Source organism: Siniperca chuatsi, linkage group LG20 (assembly GCF_020085105.1).
Source record: "Siniperca chuatsi isolate FFG_IHB_CAS linkage group LG20, ASM2008510v1, whole genome shotgun sequence".
Lineage (NCBI taxonomy): Eukaryota > Metazoa > Chordata > Actinopteri > Centrarchiformes > Sinipercidae > Siniperca > Siniperca chuatsi.
In genome coordinates, this window is record NC_058061.1 from 12,860,284 (window position 1) to 12,879,935 (window position 19,652).

Sequence of the window (19,652 nt, forward strand, 5' to 3'; positions counted from 1 at the left end):
TACAGAGAGAAGAAAATGGCTAAGTTAACACATGGGCCGCTGGCTGCTTTTCTGACTCACATTCAGCCACCTGAGCCCACAGAGTCTGTCAGTCTGTCTGCCTGCCGCCTGTTTGTCTGTGTCACTGGCGCCCTGCCTTTTTACCCACTGGTTGGCCTGTCTGTACTGTATGTGTTTCTCTGCTTATATATTTGATTTGGCTGTTTTGCTTTGTGCTTGCTTACTTGCCAGTCAAGGATGTGTGTGTGTGTGTGTGTGTGTGTGTGTGTGTGTGTGTGTGTGTGTGTGTGTGTGTGTGTGAGAGAGAGAGAGAGAGAGAGAGAGAGTACTAGATTGCATGAAAGAAAGAAAGATACTAACAGAGAGAGGTGATAGGAAGGTCTCAAGACCTGCAAAACAGCTACAGTGTTATTTCAGGATGTTTCAAGCAGTGTTGTGCAACATGTCTTATTTGCTCAACAATGTAAACAGACATTTCTTTATCTGCTAATTCTGGTAGATCGAGTCTAAATGATTCTCAAATTGAATCAAAACATATTATTTAATCATGCAGAGAGGCACAAGAGCTAAACCTGGAGTGAAGCATAGCTTATAAGCTAGAATGGAAGCCATTACGTTGAGGTTATATTATATGCTAGTTTTCTGTCCAATCTGTTGTGTTTTCTGCGAGTTTTTCAATCCAGTCATTGATTAAAAAGTTTTACCTAGACTTTCTCCATGTAAATGTGCACAGCAAGCATAAATAGTAAATGACAGAGCCGGTGTATCCATGTGCAAATAAATCACAGGTTTTATCCAAACACTGATTAGTGTATTTGAAGTGTTTACTCATCTGCTGCCTTGGGTAGAGCTGTTTTCAGGTTCTACCTTTTTTCTTTTTCTTAGTCTGATTTATGATGAGAAATGTTGTGAGATTTAAAACGCAACATGAACACAGACAAGAACAGTCACTGGCTACTAATTATCTGCTCACTGCTGCATATTGCCACATACATTTTTACATTCAGTGGCCTTTCTGGTCTGTTAACACAAACAGGACATTGAATTATTGTATTTGTTCCCTAACTGAATATTTCAACAATGTTTTTACTGTTTTATTTTTAAATACATTTTGCAGAGTATTTAATAAAATTAAAATTACGTTGTAAAAAGTTAAACCCATGTTAACCTTAATGAGTTTAATGGTTTTCTACTGTTCTACTTAAAAAGTCATGCGTGTTCTCAAATCATCTCATTGATTTAGACAAAAAATGGGAATCACAATATCTTGATATAAGAATATTGTGATGACTTGAATTATTTGTGCACAGAATACAAAATAATACTGAATACTAAAGATTTCCTGTGCTTTGAATGATTGATTAGCTGTCAAACGTGGCCAGTGTATATCTGTGGTTGGAAGGCAACAGTAAAAATTGTACTGGAAAGAACCAAAAATACAGAAAGAGGAACAAAGGACAGTGTGTGTGTGTGTGTGTGTGAAAAGCAAGAGCGTGTGAGAGCATCGGCAGTTCATTCACATGGGTGAGCTTCCTGTCCAAGCTGGCAGAGGAGTCAGTGCTCTGAGCCAGAACGCCTCTCATGGTCACATCAAGGGTTTCCCCGACCCTTCAGCTATATCACAAGCTAGCAATACATACAAACATTCAACTGGTTCATACTGAACATGCTGTATAATCCTTCAGTTAGATACTTGTTTCCACTGCTCAAGTACACTTTCTTAGTATAGAGTGCATTCAGAAAGATGCCAGCACAGGCATGCTAGAAATGTGTTGGAAAGGCATCTAAACATTGTAAGTATCCATTTCTCAGGGGGGCTATCACCCACATAATCATTATATATTACAGGTGAAGTGTACATTAAAGTAAATACTCTCTGTTAGATTTTCCTTGTAGTGGGAAAAAGTTGCTGTAAAACATATTATGCAGATTTAATGAACTCTACTGGATAATATTCACATACGTGTAGACTCCATTGGCCATTACAAGGTCAAAGGCCCATCCAATAAGCTCTCAGCAGCTATAACTGAGCAGTCTTGTGAGATGGATGAAAACACTTGTGGAAAAGTCAGTTCACTTTAGTGGAGGTTTTCCATTTCTTGAGTTTATCTCTTTTTCTCTCTCTCTCTGTCTCTCGCTTGGACGTTGGATGGATGATGATGTAAAAAAGATTGGATGCGAGTCAAAACTAAAAGAGTACAGTCTGAGTGGAGTCACCAGTCTGCAATGTGTAATGTTTCATCATCTGATCTAAATCATGCAAAGTTCTGGACAGCAGGGGAGCTTGGAAACATAAATCAAAATTAGCCGAGTATTCGGCCTCAACACAACAGCTTTTTTTTCCATTGGAAAAGGAGAGTTTGTCAGAGACATTATTTGGATTTGTTTGTTCCTTTGTTTTCTTGGGAGGGGGAACAATTTTGGCTTGCAATGTCATATTATCAAGGCAATAAAAACAGATTTAGAGTGGGTGAATGAATTTGAGTGTGCTGACTTAAGAAATTTGTGTTGTTTTGGAATTCCATTAAATTTAATGGTTTCCTTTTGTTCTGATTAGTAGATTATATTCTCGGGGCTGTTTTTGATTAGACACCTCACATGCGAAATAATTTTCTTTCTCTCTCGCACATATGCACACACACAGAAATAGTATTCCTTTCTTTAAAAAGTCCATTATCTCACCATAAACTCTTGATTTACTGATAAATAGAGGATGGTTTTACCTTCTCCGTATGTCTGAATCCACTGGAGCCCAGTGACTTTTCCAACTCATCAGTTAAAACTTCCACTTGACCTGGAAAGACTCTGGTGTATGGGTGTGTGCAGCACATTGTCCCTTTGAGTGCAGCATATCTTGACTGATAGAGAGATTGGTGTGTGTGGGAGATTGTGTGAATGTGTGTGTACAGTCATGAAATTAATTTACCTGTTACATTTGTGCAAGTGTCTGTACTCAGTTCCGTCTTTGCGTGCAATTATATTCTCCATTTACAAAAAGCTAGTGTATGATTGTCTGACCTCACCATCTCCCAGATCATCAACAATGCCTTATGTTGTGGATACCAAGCACACACTGTCCGTCTGAAACCGTCATTGTAATATGACACTGGCAGGAAGCAATTGTACTGTTTGAGCAAATGTCTTCTCACTGTTGTATTGATAGTCAACCATGTGTATGTGTGTGTATTCTTTTCAGCTAACGAGAAGCCTGTGGACTCAGCCAAGAGGACTTCCAAGATGTCTCTTTTTAAGGTATGATATTTTAAGCTTGTCTTCTAAATCTCTTTATCCAAATGTTTTGTACTGATTGATTGTGTGTGTGTGTGTGTGTGTGTGTGTGTTTGCACAGTAGTACACTATATAGTGCATATATTTAATTGTTTTGGTGCATCAAAATGAGGCAAAATAGGTACTCCAACACTTGATTTACTTTTTGTTTTTATTGGAAAATAAGTTTAAACAACTTCTGGCCCCAAGCACCAACTCCAAGTAACGTATGCATGTCTTTTGTTGCTGAGTAAGTAGTAATGTTATTACTTTTTCAATGAGTAAATTGATTGTAGTTTTCAAGTAACTTGCCCAACACTGGTCCCAAATACGTATGTGAGGCCCAATTTGCCTACTATATCTATATGGTAGGCATTGGCCTTTTAAGGCATGTTTGTCTGATTGACAGGTGTCGCTGCAGTCAGACGTGTAGGTTTGCGCTTGCTCTTCTCACCTTAGCTCTAATTTCATTTTGATAGCTCCAAATGACAGCACACACTAAACCAAATCCAAGCTTTAAAACATTAGTTTCTAAACTTATGAGTGATGTCAGAGATTTTGTATGTATATTTTCCTACAGTCTATGGTTAATTCTTTTCATTTCCCTCGCTGATTTACTCCCAACCCTTTCCAGCTGGTGTACGCTTTAATCCTCCTTGGAAGTTTGCTCCATTAATAACAAATTGAGCTGTTCCATACACCACTGAGTTGTCCTGCACCTGGATGTAGACTTGGCCAAAGTCATGACTTCACACACACAGTCCATGGAGGTCTTAAAGCAGAAGTGGGAAGAGCAGTCTAGAGAGCTAAAAGATCCATTTGGGAACAAAAACTTGATAATGCCCCTCATCCTGTGGGAGATATTCACGTGTGCTTAAAAATGCTGACATTATCGCGCTTTCCCAGGCTGCTTAAGTTTCAGTGGTTAGGTTTCATAATATTGGATGTAAATAGCTGTTCAAAGTTGGCCTTTACAGACCAGGAGCAGTGCCAAGGTTGGCCAAGTGAACCCAGATGGCAGCAACCAAAAACCTGCTGGGAAAACAAGCAAGGCTATCTTACAATCACACTACTTATTTTTTCTGCTCTCTCCATCCTTTGTTCTGACCTAGCTCTCTGTTATTTTAAGGTGTCTCACTCAAAAGTCATCAGCAGTGATGGATACCCCTTCGCTGTCTTCACTTTTCCCTTATCACTCTCTTCTTCTCCACAGTCCCTGTGGAAAGCCAGTGAGTCAGTGTCTCCAGCAGGAGAGACAGAATACGAGGGAGGTTACAGTATGTCTCCTTTCCAGCACGGGTGGACATGGAGACTTCTGGAGAAAGATACAGCTCATTTATATCTTGAATTTCCTGAGTATATAAAAAACGTGTTTTTCAGAAGGCAATGCATTCATGCTGAGTAGAAAATAAGTTCCTTCTTTATAATCAGTGGGCATCAGTCAGTTTGTAAGAGGCCTCTAATTCCGTAAGCTTTGGTATGTAATTTTGTGAAAAAAGAGCATTTGATTTCCGTTGCTTGGCTCACAGCTGGAGATGCACTTATCTTCACCAGGTCACCCCAGGGCCTTGGTAAAGTGTTTACTGACAAAAGGTCTCACGCGGCTGCATGGTTCACACTGTACGCATGTTTTTCAAAGTCTGATGACTAGACTACAAAAGATGGACAAAGAAATAACATTTAAGAGAGACATTTAAATTGCCTCATTTTTTACTGGGTCACAGCACAGCAGACGAGGGATTGTTGGTGTATGTGTCTTAGTTTGTGGGTTTGAATTGTTTACCCATCTCCACCCTTCTTTGTCCATTTTTGCTGATATTTCTTTTGCATTTATCACTCATTGTTTTAGTTGTAAACAGCTAATATTGTGATGTTGTAACGTTAACAACATTGTCAGATAGACAATGGCCCATTTAAGCAATATTTAAAGTTGCCCTCCACTCAAAAATGTGTTTTGCTTATTGTTCCTTCACTTGGATGTTTGAGCTTCACTGAGCAGAATGATGTACGTATGTGCAAAGTTTGACACCAGAAGTCTGTTTTCACATTTATCTGCTGAAGGGGGTGAAGTTTCTATGTACTCACCTTATATCTGAGGTGTACTAGTTTGGAGCCAATCATCATTTTGTCATATAATATGTCTGGAGGGGATCTTTAACCTTTAAAGATGGTTAAAAAACAAAAAAACATAATGGCTCCCTTCAGGGCACTTTACTTTAATGTGGAAAATGCAGTACTGGCAGTACTCATCTTCCTCTGTTTTAGCTTTTACTGTATGTATTCAGGGTGGGTAGATTTCTCATTCTTGTTCTTTGATTGCACATACTTCACAAACACTCGCACTCTACAGCACTGAACTCTGAGCAGCTTGACTGGAGCATTTGCAAGGGTTAACTGCTTTGCTCAAGTGTAGGGGTGGAGCCTCATTCATTCATTCACTTCCCTTATCAAGATTAGTTTTTTACAGCTGGTGTGGGACAGCAGAATTCAGAATCAAACATAATCCTAACCTTTAGGCCACCCTTCTCTCTGCCTGTAGGACCTGGAGGGGGCGGAGGATGGAAGCAGCGTCCGACGTGCCAACGACAGAGTAAAGTGTCAGTTAATGAGCAGCGACGAAGAGAAATGCTCTACCAGGTAGGCAGGTTGAAACTGATTTTCAATCACAGCAGAGTTCACTTCAAAATGAATTGGTCAGATTAGCAGAAATGTTACTTTACTATGGAAACTGTATAGCTTCTGCTGGAAGGGTATTTTTTGATATGTTGTTGCCATATGTGTCGGCAGAATGGTCGGAGCATTTTATCAGACTAACTGCATTGAAACTTTGAATAGAGTCTTCTTTTTTCATCATTTGAGTAATAGATTTTGTGGCCTGCGGTATATTACATATGCTACAACACAAGCAGATAGAACAAACAGATTGACGCGGAAACCAACTGACACAATCACACAGACTGAGCCGTGCACAGAGGTAATTACAGACCAATTCAAAGGCTGTCTAATGATGTAAACAGCTGCAGAGATAAACCAGATAAACCTGCAGAGCCTCTCCAATAAGCACACACTCTCTCTCTCTTGCACACGTGCACACGTACGAACACACAAACACTCAGGGCAATGTTGTAGCCATGGTGATGCAGACTGAAGTTAATAGCGGCAGCAGTGAGAGCCAGACTGTACTTAGCACTGTAACCACTGGAGTAAAAAGTCTGGACTGAGGTGGAGAGTGTGTGTATCTGTATTATCTATCAATGAGAACTGTCCCCCATGCACACTATTTGTATATTGGTGTGTGTGTGTGTCTAGATAAGTTAAAAGACATAAGTTCAATCCTGTCCATTTTTGTCCAAATGGAGTTTGAACTGACCCACAAGTTTCCTCCCAAGTCAGAAGTGAAGAAGTATTTGCGACTGAACTTTGTCACTGTCCTTTTTAGCAAAGCTCCATGGCACTGCATGCAACAAACCAAACACTTTCATATAAATAAATGTCCATTTTGAAGAACCTACTACAAAAAAAAACAACTGCATAAAAAAGTTAATGTGTCTGAGCATCATTGCCTTCTAAAGGTTAAAAACACTCACAACAGATTAGATGATTATGAGTTTGTGGACCTACTCGGCTTGCCAGGGTTTGCTGTGGTGTATTAGCGAAGTTCAGTTTGTTTATCATTATGCTGGCTCAGTGCCTAGATTTATTACAAAGCACCAAATCAATGACTGTTTATTGATTTTGGCAACGTTCTTTGTGTTTGTAAAAATCAAGAAAACCTCAAAGTCTAAATCTTCCGCAGTTGTGCAGAATACAACTTTGATACAGAAGCTTTACCCAGATAGATTTAGTAACATTCAGTTCAGGGTGGTTATCTATCTGGTTATCTAATGTATTCTTAGTACATTTAGTATAACCTAATACATGCAAATGGTAACTGGTTATATCCCTAAGCACTGGTAATGTATCCGTAACAAAAAGATGTCGTGGTGGCACGGCAGACTAATGATTTTTAAATTTTTTAGTTTGTGGCCAGCTCTTACCTGCAATTCCATTATAAAATGGCTGAATTGATTTTACATCCAATGTATTAAAAATTTAGTTATTTCCTATTTGTGTCTGTTTCCACCATCTTTGTCCCTGTTTTTTTTTTTTTTTTTTTTTTTTTTTTTTTGCTGATTTAGCCTTCCCAAAACTGATAAAAGCAAGGTAATGGATGAGAAAGAGGCCACAGATGAACCTTCATGGCAGGAGCAGCATGAATATGCTGCCACTGTGGAAGAAAAGAAGGTCAGTATTTATTTTTTTTCCATTGTAAAAATATCACATGGTTTTCATAACTCAATAGGTTCAAATATAAAAGTCATCTCTGGATTTTGTTTGGAAAGATCATATTTTTGACCACTGCTGTTGCAATTCTGAAAAATGTAACCACTGCATGCGAGCCAATTTCAAAACTCTTACACACCTTAACTTTGGCTCTGTTTACCTCTGGTCTGGTCTGGTTTAGTTTAGTTTTTTGTTTTACAAGTTGACGTGTAGATTGTAATTCATGTCACGATATACAGTTGCAACACAGACACACACACACACACGCATCCTTTAACTCGTCTGGATAAAATGTGATTACGTCACCCAGATCTTAAACTGATCCTCACATGTTATAAAAGTATGTACATGTACTGTATACCACACACATTATACACACTGGTGTTTTTCATTTAAGACCACCTGGTTAGCATTGCACTTTCAGACCCTGCTGGCCTCACGATCTGCCTCTTCCTTCATCGCCTCCTAAATCAGCACTCCCTCATAACCTTTGACCTATAAGTGGGATGTCTGCTGTTCTTCCAGCTGCTGTTGTATCACCTAAGCAATAGCATATTGAACACACAAAAGGGTGTGTTTAGATGTGTCTTTTCATGTTCATGTTTGCTATATGTGTGTTTATTGTATTTTGAAAGTATTACTCTTTAAAATGCATTTTAAATGCACAATCACATCCTTAAAACAGTTAATATTTTATGGTAGCTCAGACTACAAAAGGCTTTTGTTTTACAATTACAATATTACTCAACACAACATATGTTTTCTATTAACATGTGGTTTTGTTGTGTGTGTGTGTGTGTGTGTGTTTTTTTTTTTCTGAAAAACAACAACAAACATGTGTGATGTCCTAAACAAGTCATGTAGATTTATGGACAAAGGATGAATCCCCCTCAATCTTTGTTGAGGCACTGTTTGCTTAACTCTTGGCTTTCCACTTGATCCCTTTTTCTAAATCACCATTGTTTCAGCTTTCTCTAGCCCTAAGTCTTCTTCTTTTTTAACCCTCTTTAACCCCCTCACCCTACTAACCCAGAGGCTCTTAATAAGAGCAGTAGGTCACTGAAAGCAGAAACTGTAGTAGTTGGAACAGGGGTATGTGTTTGTGTATGTGTTTGCATATTATACAGTCTTTGTACCCTTGAGACATGCAAAAATAAAACAGGTTTTCACTGTTTATGTGGAAACTGCAGAGTAGCTGAAATTCCAAAATACAGTTGGTCTGGTCACAGAGAGTTACATGCTACAATCAAGGACCATAGAAAAATTGCAACTTTAATTGTCTTTTCCAGGTATTATAAATATTATGGCTAGTAGTACAAAACAAAACGTTCTCTCTCTTTCTCCCTCTCTACATCAGCCTTCCAAGCTCCTCTCTGACACAGATCTCCCCCTCAGCAAGAACAGAGACGCCTCTCCCCCTCCCTCTCCTCCCTGCCAGGTTTCTTTACTGCAGCGCCAAGACTCTGGGCCTCGAGAGATCAAGGGAATCCTAAAGAAAAGCCGCTCCACCAGCGTGGAGTCAGACCACAGCGAGGGCTCGACGCCGGATTGCGAGCCAGCCCGACAAAGCAGCATCACCCTCAGCCATCCTGAGAGCGAGGAGGAGATGGAGGAGATGCAGGAGGAGGAGATAGAGGAAGAGGTCAATGGGGAAAATGACCAAGAGGATGAGTCATTGACTGATGATATCACAGACGGAGGGAGCTTCAGCATCGACAAACAACAGAGGGAGGGAAGCAACAGTAGCAGTAGAGGGAGCTTTGAGGAGATGCAGAGTCCCTCGCCTGACGAGAGCCTGGAGCAGACGTCCACAGTGTTGGAGGATGTTGAGGAGCTGGAGAGCAGTTTGGATGGAAGCATTGGCTCCGCACTCAAACAGAGGTCATTGGATGTACACAAACACAGCATGCATTATGATGATGGATTCGTATGTGCATATTTTTGCTTCAAAAGGGAATTCAAAAAAATATTAGATAAAACTTTAAAAAACATCTGTGATTTTAAGTTCCCCTGAAGGACGATAAACACCTTTACCCCTGAACACACTTACTGTTTTACTTAAGTCATCACAGTCAGTTTGTCTCTCAAATAGTGTTACAGTAGAGTGTGAAAGTTTCAGCTACAGTATTTAGTCCCTACAGCCCAGACCTGACAACAGTGAAACTTGGTACACTTTTGTAATTAATAGCAGTTATTATATTGAAACCTGAGCATGGTTCCACAAACTCCATGAAAAACATAAATAAAGTCCATCTTTGCACCCTTTCAATATATTTAAATGGAATGAATGTCACACATCTTTAAATATACTGTAGTTATAATAAATTTTACTATGAACCTGAGATATAGTAATATGTAAAAAGAGAAGCAAGGGAATACGACTTTTAAATATCGTTAATACCCAGACTTCAGGCTCAAGTGTAGGCTTTCCAAAAGTATAGCAATGGTAAATTAGACAAAAAAGAGAAATCAGGGGAAAGAACTAATGTGTCTTCTGCCTTTTTCAGACTGGCAGAGTTCACTAGTGAAGGTGAGAAGAAGGACAGACTGAAGAAGCCCAAGCCATCCGAGCTGATCCAGACATCACTAGCTGATCGCTTTGGTCAGCTCCAAGGTGCTGAAAATGCCTGGAAGAAAAAGGTACGTTTTTACTTATTGAGCAAACTCTCTTTGTATTGTGGGGTTTAATAGTTGGTTAGTGAGTTGGTTGGTTAGTATTAATAAAAGGTCTACAAGACCTATTAAAAATAAAAGCTATTTTTGTTGGAGTGCATTGTTTTTTAGGATGGGTAACAGGGCAGTAATGAGCAAAAACTGCCATGTGTTGAGGCTTCCCCTTCAGCTTTGTGTGAAGGGAAAGAAAGATTTGGCTGCAGACACATTTCTTTCTCTGCTGAATCAGCTTATTTCCTGGACTTGGTGCCAAGAGGGTGTGAGGTCAGGAGGGCTTGGGGGTGCAGCAGATTTGGGAGTGGTGGTGCCAAAGCCAGAGATCCAGGGCTTAGCTGGCCTCCCAAAGAGAAAGAGAGACACATCCCTTCCCCTTGTAAAAATAAAATCCTACACCATGACCAAACACCTGCAAACCTTCCAAGCTAATGCCTGCTTCCTTTGTTGGTTTTTGCACTCTCCTCTCTTCTCCTCTCCTCAAAGTTAACAGAGAATTCCCTCCATAACCAAGCTTTTGTGTTCTTTATAGACTCATATCTCATATATAAATATCCAGGTCATATAGTTTTACACAGGTCAGCGTAGAAGGTTTAATAGACACATGCTAAGATAACTGACATATTTTGAAGTGGTGATAGAAGTGGTGCAGGTTCCTGCATGCTCTTCTCCTATATAAACAAGACCACCCTTGCGGAGTTTTCAAGTGGAATATCACACTACACTCTGTAATAACCAGTGCAAGTAAAGAATGGTATTACAGCAGTGGAAAACCCCTATGTGTGCCACATGGATATCCTCAAAACAGTCAATTGGACTCTTAAGATTGAAGTGATGTCATGTTTATTTATACGAACCATCTCTTGGCTTCATGTCTGTCGAGGTCAATGGGGATTTCTGGTTTGGGCTCATCCCTCATCCAAGCATGACCTAACCTTAGAATAAATCCACTCTTAGTCTGGAAAAAGCCACTTTATAAGTAAGTACAGCCAAAAATGTCAACAAATCCCCAGTCAACTAAATGAACTGAAAACTGATGTCATTTTATATTTGTGTGGTCTGTCTTCATTATGACAAATCGACACAAAGTCCATAAAGATTTAATGTAATTCCATTAATGGCACAAAAACTGCATCCTCAACACTCACACGCATGAAAGAAGGCCAAACTGGTGTCCAAAATGTCTGCAGATTTCTTCCATTAATTCTATCTGAGGTTATTGCCTGTGAACTGGTCTGGAACCTACTGTACACTGTGGCTGCTACTGTAGAGCTCTAGGAAACTAACTCACATCAGAGATAATACATGGTTTGGCTAAATTAGTGGCACTGATGCCATGTCAGCATTAGCTATGGGGCATCTACTTGCATGTGATTCTTGTTACATTTTCGTTTGTCTCTTGAGGAAAGGCCATTGGTTTTCATGTTTAGGCATGTCATTTTATCTCATACACCGCCAAGCCGGAGCAGATGTTGTTGCTCTTTGGTTGATATGTGGGAGACCAGGGAATGTAACATGCATGGTACACACCATGGTCATCTTCAACCAGCTCCATATGTTTCCTGTTAAGCCTGCTAAGCTGTTCTGTACGCCACATTTGTATTGTAAAGTGAGGCCTTGTTGTAAATTTAATTTAAAGAGGGTCTGTCTTATCTTGAATAATGATTGTTAATCATAAGTCACATTGACTGTTTGCAGCATGTCATTAGTGAATGATTATTTGTATCTAAATAATAAAAGTAACAGAAAACTGCAGTTTGCCAGTACATTAAATTACACATTTTTAAGTGTACTGTCCACATAGCCGTTAAAACAATATTTTGAAATCTACAGTTTCATTTCACATCCTTCAGGATTTGCTAAATGTCTAGCTTTTGTATTCCAGTGATGACTCACTGAAGACTAGTCTAATCCAGTCTGTTAAGACTAATGCTCAGTTGGAAATATTGTCCCTCGTGTGTTGATTCCCAGAAAATGTATTAGAGATAATCAACTAAAGAGGAGTTGATTATCTCCAGTACACTGAGTGTGTTGAAAAGGGATCTTTAAATAGGCAATTTAAAAACACAACACAAAGCATCGTTTGTAGAAAGTTAATATATTGAAAGGAATCAGGGTGAGACATTTTCACTTAATTCCAACTAAATCATGAAGCTCGTTTCATACCCTCATAAATTGGAATGATTCATACATGCATTGCTTTCAGTTTATGGTGTTTGCCCTCTCCGCATGCTCTGTTATAAACAGACTATTTCCCTTTTCCTTTCTCTCCCATCCTCCCAAACATTATGCCAGGCTTTAAATGATCCATGTCTCTTATTTAGTCTTTCATGCTAAAACCTGTCACTACAGCTGTTACTAATGTTGCCCTGCTATGCTTTTTCTCCTCCATACTCCTCTGATAATTTCCCTTCCCTGTTCTCCTCTTCCTACTATTCCTCCTCCTCCTTACCCGTCTTTCCAGTTTCCTATGTCCTCACCTGCGGACTCTACCCCTTTCTTTGACTTTGACACCTGCCTGTCAACCTTTCCCAGTCCCTTCAGGTGAGTGTGTGTACATACATAAGTACTGTATGTGCCTCTTTGCATGGACTTAATCAAATCGTTTTTCTTTTTTTTGCCCTTATTTCTCTAACTGTGCTCTGGACAAGCTCTCACACTTACCGATGAGAAATCAAAGCTGTCAACACACTTGCTGTTGCTACATGAATGTGGTTTGCTGGCTCTCAGTTGGTCGATATCTGTGTTGAAGGTTTGGCTTAGGTACTGCCTACACCGTACAGTAAGGCAGGGCTGAGAAAAATGGTTTCCTGTGGGGTTTTGAGGCTCTGGCCCTTTCCTCCCCTCCCCTCTCTCTGGGGTCCTGTCAGGCCAAGGTATTTCCCCTCTCTGATTGACTCCAGAAATGGGCTGCTAGCTGGAGGGGCTGTCAGTCTGTGTGAGAAGGCTTTAGGACTGTGTGAGATGACAGATATTGTAGTTTGCATGCATGTACAAGCATTATTGTGCTAAGATACTGTAATGTAAGGTAGTGTACAAGCAATTAAGAGCAGTATTTTTGAGTATTAATAGTTTTAAGGTACAAGAAACAGGATTTACTCCCATAGTATAAATGTGTGTCTTATTTGTATATAGAATTGTTGATTCACCAGGTCCTGAGATTTTAACAACTTACTTTCTCCCTCCTGCTACCTTCCAGACATGTGCAGAAACAGCTCTGTATGTCAGAAGATGTATCATATTCTTTTACGTTATGAAATCAGGAAGAGTTCACTTTGATGTTCAGCACTAGTGTGTTGTCCCTGTGTGTATGCCTGTATGATTAAATGTATTTCTTTGAACTTTTCTCTCATGTCAGGCTAATATTTGACCATATCCACATGCAACATGTTTGACATTAAAGTACAAAAAAAAACTGAGTGAGAGACAGAGAGAGAAAGGGAGAGAGGGTGTGTAGGTGTTATGGTTTGTTTGGATGGAAGATTGTTTGAGGGGAAAATGGTGGTTTTCCATTTTGTTACTACATGGCTGTTTGTATATTGCAGCATGTGTCACATTAATTCAGGACAAATAACATAGGATTCCCCAGGCTTGTTATTTAAATTTGACTACATTTTGTTATATGACAGGGCAATTTCCTGCTCTTTCCTTGCCAGGGTATCAAAAATGATTGTTTAAGCAGGGGTGGAGAGTCTTGCTCAGGGACAGTTCAACAGTAAATATATTGTTAGACACAAGGACTGTTGTGAGGATTAAACTTTTGACCTTCCAGTCACAGAATCTCTTCGACCGCCAGGTTATCTTTCTTCTGCTTTTCCAAGCAACCATTGGCTTTGGCCTGTTTAACTCAGATCTGAATAACTTATCTTTCAAAATTAAGTTTTTTGGAAATACTGTGAGCTGTATGCAGTAGTGACTATTGTTTTTGTTGATTCACAAAATGAATAAATAATTTTTCTAACTGATTAATGGTTTAGTAAAATATATTGGATGGTAGCTGTAAGCATTTAATTTAATCAGGTACTCAAATAACTGATTAGACTTTGAAAATAGCATACTGTAGTTTGTTCAGAGTTTATATGATCGATAATTTGTACGAGTTACTGTCACACTATCCGAGCTCTCTTTGGGCAAGAGGTGGAGTGCACCTTGGACAGGTTGCCAGTATGTCACAGGGCTCTAATCATAATATTGCTAATTTAAAATTCACATTTCAACAGGTTTGGAACTGTTATGAGCTAATACCAGAAAGATACTGAAGTCTGCCACTTTGTTACAGTATTATGTACTATTTGGTTGTTCCTGCTATTGTACGGTTAATCTTGGACCTGTGATGTGAAAGCACAATTTTAACACAAAGTTAAGCACCAACCATTGACTTTGCTAGCCCTACTCAACTCAGCTGTCAACTGTTGCCAAAAAATGTGGTCAGCTGTAGCTAATTAATGCTAATTCTGTGAGTTGCCAAATTACAAAATAACAAATAATGTAGAAATACATTTGATTATGCTTGGCATAAACTTATCTTGTTTAATACTATGTAGACAATCAATACAGACCTGGAGGTTAATTTATAGAAAATAGACTAAAGTTTAAATTGCAATATTGGCCAGAAAAATCACATTTTTTTCTCAAATCATTCAGCTTATGCTTTTGTATCAATAACAATTTAATGTCAAACATTTGAGGATAGACTGCTGATTTTGCCACATTGACCTCAGTCTGGCTGCAGTTCACCACTTTAGCCACAACATCTTTTTTGTTTTAAAGCTGCTGACATCTGTGAATGTTTAAGTTGACTCTCCAGAGTTTACAGTAAAGATGGTGCTATGAGTTACAGTGTGACAGTCAGCAGATTGCACAGATCAGCGTTCATCCACAAAGAAAATTCCTCTATGACTGTAACAAGCTATTTGGGTTTTTTTGGAATCCCAATCATTTACATTTACTTTCATCTCCTGCCGCATACACTGACATGCTGTTGCTCTCATAAGAATTTATTTTTAATTACATTTTTTTTTATTTAATTCATAACAGAAGTTATCTCATTGCACTTTTCATATAGAGCAGGTCTAGACCGTACTCTTTATAATATTAATTACAGAGACCCAACAAATCCCACCATGAGCAAGCATTTGGCGACAGTGGCAAGGAAAAGCTTCCTTTAAGACAGCAGAAACCTTTATATAGGGAATTTATATAGACACCAACCATGTAGAGTTTAATATCCTTTTTTTCTTCTTTTGCACAATAACTTTGCTTCATGCTGTTTATCTGCTTGGAATTAATTTTCTGTGTGTGCTTCTCCTGTGCGGTCATAGTGTGGAGATAGGTCTGTAACCAACTGCAGAAAGGAAGTCACCACTCATGGTACATTACACGCAGTGAATTGCTCATTATTAGTGAAGGAATAAGGGGAGGCAGCCAGTAAAAACCCAGGCAGGGCCATAAAACACTTATATTTAGGAGTGGAATATCATTAATTACTGTAACAGCTCCTCGAGTCCAGCGGGGCCAGTTAATCTCTGCTAATTTATTTTTAATGGTGGAGTTCAGGTGCAAAAATGGCATCAGGAGTAAATCATGTAAGGAAAGCTCTACTGAATAGTGGGTGATGGATAGCCTCAGTATATATAAACAGGGATTTTGGTGTTTTATTGTCAGGAATCAACATTTTTCATGTTTTGTTTTTTTTTTTTGGTAAAAATAAAGTTTGAATAACACAGTAAAGTTACTTCACTGTGTCTTCATAACTGTTCCTGTGTGAAATAAATGGACAGTAAAGTGCATGAGCTACATTCCTTTAAAAAGTCCTCATGCTAAATCTTAAGTTGAATTTTATTTGAATAAATGTTCCAACAGACGTCCAGTGTAGATGTGGGGCCCAAGATGTCGCTGGCAGAGAGGATGAAGATCCTTAAAGACAAGGAGGAGCAGTGGAAGAACAAAGGCAAAGGAGCAGCCAACGACTCCATCCAGTTCACTGTGGCTGGGCGCATGGCCAAGAGAGGTAAAACTACAGCGTGTTTATTTAGTGTGGCTTGACACGAGTTGAGCATGCTTATTGTTCTGCTGTGATAGGCCAAGTCAACTCTGTGCTACTGCATGGCTTTTGCATTCCTTCAAGTGAAAACATCAACAACTAACTAACCAATATTATTTTGTGAAAATGGACAAACAATCATTGCAGCCCTTATAACGGCATATATAGATATTTTGCTGCATCACATATGATCCTCCATACATAGGCCCTTGGCCTACTGTGGTTTACTACAAAGCACATTCAATAGGATAGGATATCTTTAAGGTTGTTGGTGTTACTGTATGTGGGACCTAAAAATGATTCCCTTTAGAGCTGCAATAATTAGTCAGTTATTCAATTAGTCAATTGACAGAAAATTAATTGGCAACAAATTTGCACTGATGCTTTCAGTAATTGTATTTTTTAGTTTATCCAATGTTAGAATTTTCTGCTTGTCTTTCTCACACTTAAAAGTAAATTGAATGTATTTGCACTTTGGACTGTTGGTAGATTAAACAAGACCTCTGAACATGCTATCTTGGAAATTTTTATTTGCATTTTTCACTATTTTCTGACATTTTTAGACAAAACAATTAATTGAGAAAATATCTGACAGATGAATCAATAATGAAAATAATTGTTAGTTGCAGCCCTAATTTTCCCCTTGTGTTCCACAAGGTCTTGTGTCAGATACTGGAAAGGAAGAGTCACCTCTTATCTCTCTGAAGAAGTCTAATGCCACGCCTGTGAAGCCGCACGAAGGTAGTACACATTCCCCTTCAACTTATAGTCAGTGTGCGAGTCATTTAGTTAATCAATTAAGTAATTATCTCGAAACTTCTGTTAATAAAGCATTATGTTGTGAACCAAGTATACTGATACTTGAACTGGACTCTTGTGGCCAAGTGCTACTAAGTCCAGATGACACCGAGTTCATTTAAGTCTTTTAATAATTTTAATAGCATTTGATACCTTTTTAAAACAATATTAATGCCAAAAATGTATATTGTATTGTAACACTAAGTGTACTAAGCCGCAATTAATCAGGCCTCTGGTTCTTTTCTGTTTTCTTTTTAACAGAAATCTCCAGTAGAACTGATGTCAAGGTGGAAGGAGATAAAAGGCTCGACAAGCTCGAGTCTTTCCTCGACAAGCTTCACAATAAAGGTACAATCCGCCAATTTGTTGTTGTTTTCCATATAAGTGTTATTAAGGGCCTACTGTGTACGTGTACACATTTATTCCACGTTTATTTAATTCCAATTTAAAGTCTCTTTTACTGCCACATAACCATAGTGTGTATTGAACAATACAACTAAGCATTTTATAGATGAACCTACACAGACATGATCACAGTACAGGATGTCTAACACATTTTGTATACATCACCTTACCATGTCTGTGACCTGTTCACCAAAAGCATAATTCATCCAAAAAAACAAAGCATCATTAGCAAGAGCAAACTTCTGTGTAACACTTCCTGTTCCATCCCTCCTGTTTCCTGCCACGGTGGGTGGGTCAGGCGTGAGCAAAAGCAACACATCCACCATCGAGGTGACTGAAGAGACGGAGAAAGAAGTGATGACCCTGGATGATGAGGAGACGTTCGGCAACTTCTACAAATCTGTGTCAACCTCGACACTCCAGGACTCCAGTGTGGTTCTGACAGAGGAGGACCTCAGCCAGATCCAGGCCGATACACCAAAGTTAGTTTATAATAATCATCTTTTCCTGTACTTTATTGACAGAAATGTACAGTTTATGTCCTAACTATTGTGAACATCAGTTGCAACTTTCTTCTTCTTTTCCTTTCGGCTGTTCCCTTTCAGGGGTCGCCACAGCGAATCATGTGCCTCCATCTAACCCTGTCCTCTGCATCCTCTTCACTCACACCAATTAACTTCATTTCCTCTCTCACTACATCCATAAATCTCCTCTTTGGTCTTCCTCTAGACCTCCTGCCTGGCAGCTCCAACCTCAGCATCCTTCACCCATATATTCACAGTCTCTCCTCTGAACATGTCCAAACCACCTCAATCTGGCCTCTCTGACTTTATCTCCGAAACGTCTAACATGAGCTGTCCATCTGATGTACTCATTCCTGATCCTGTCCATCCTCGTCACTCCCAAAGAGAACCTTAACATCTTAAGCTCTGCTACCTCCAGCTCTGCCTCTTGTCTTTTCTTCAGTGCCACTGTCTCTAAGCTGTACAACATCGCTGGTCTCACCACCGTCTTGAACACCTTTCCTTTCATTCTTGCTGATACTCTTTTATCACACAACACACCTGATACTTTTCTCCACCCGTTCCAACCTGCTTGCACTCGCCTCTTCACCTCTTTTCCACAGTCTCCATTACTCTGATAATATTTCCTTAAAAGTATTTGAAAACATTTTAACTTGACTGACTGACTTATGTAAGGCCAAAATAAAATGACAGTTAACAGTTATAGTACAACTTATTAGGCATTAACTGTTGCATTAACATGTCATGAACAACATCAGAATTAAAATTTAAATAATCACTATACATTATTGTACATTACATCATATAACAATAACTTTTTTTTCTTAACTAATAATGTTTTTTCTTAACTGTCACTCTGAGGTCCTTGGTTGCTTAAATTAAAAATCACCACTGTTTTGTGTATTTATGTCTTCAGGCTCACCTCAGCCGTAGCAGAACACAAGCGAGCAGTGCGACCACCCAAAAGGAATCAGGGCTCTAGGAACCCTCTGCGGGCTCTGGCTGCCCGCAACGACATCCGCCAGGTCTACACCGAGCAGAGGCTCAATGTAGCCACGGTGGAGACCAAGAGGATCCAAGTGGAGAGGAGTAAGACTGCTCAAACTTACGCTGTGGCACTATTAAGGTTCTCACCCTAACTAGGCTTAAGAGTCTCATATGGCTCAACAGCTTTCAAGGACCACCAAAAGTTAATTCACAACCCAAATTTTCTGTGTAATGACTCTACCAAGATATGTTGTGTTGTTCCTGATAAACTTACAAGGTTCCGGTGGCCTTTGGTGGTTTCTGAAGGTTATAGTGTGCTCTTCTGGTGTCTGAAACTTTAAGGGGAAAAAACAATAGCAGAACAATGAGATTACAGTCAATAGATTTAATACCATTTTGATACTTTAATGGAATCTCATAATGGCCAAAATAATAAAAAATCTAAAGCTTGTATTTCCCATCAGGTTACACAGGAAATCGTATAACATGTTTACATGCACTTTAGTAACCTATTGTAAATATGTATGTTGTTTACTTATTGTGTCATGGAAACAGTTGCAGTGGTGAAACATTTGTCAGACTTCTTACATTTTTATCTCCTGTCCCACACTCTACAAATAAAATCTGCCAAAAAACAG

At 39.1% G+C, this 19,652-nt stretch overlaps 1 protein-coding gene across 2 annotated transcripts in view; it reads left to right on the top strand.

Annotated features, from left to right (window-relative positions):
* svild (supervillin d) overlaps positions 1-19,652 on the top strand; it is a 33,853-nt gene that overhangs the window by 5,015 nt on the left and 9,186 nt on the right. For both annotated transcript variants that reach the window (XM_044178464.1, XM_044178465.1), the window contains exons 3-12: positions 3,197-3,252; positions 5,807-5,904; positions 7,446-7,551; positions 8,948-9,471; positions 10,098-10,230; positions 16,120-16,267; positions 16,958-17,041; positions 17,360-17,446; positions 17,802-17,985; positions 18,944-19,116. In XM_044178464.1, coding sequence (XP_044034399.1) covers positions 3,197-3,252; positions 5,807-5,904; positions 7,446-7,551; positions 8,948-9,471; positions 10,098-10,230; positions 16,120-16,267; positions 16,958-17,041; positions 17,360-17,446; positions 17,802-17,985; positions 18,944-19,116 — 1,593 coding nt within the window. The remainder of the gene's footprint in view (positions 1-3,196; positions 3,253-5,806; positions 5,905-7,445; positions 7,552-8,947; positions 9,472-10,097; positions 10,231-16,119; positions 16,268-16,957; positions 17,042-17,359; positions 17,447-17,801; positions 17,986-18,943; positions 19,117-19,652) is intronic.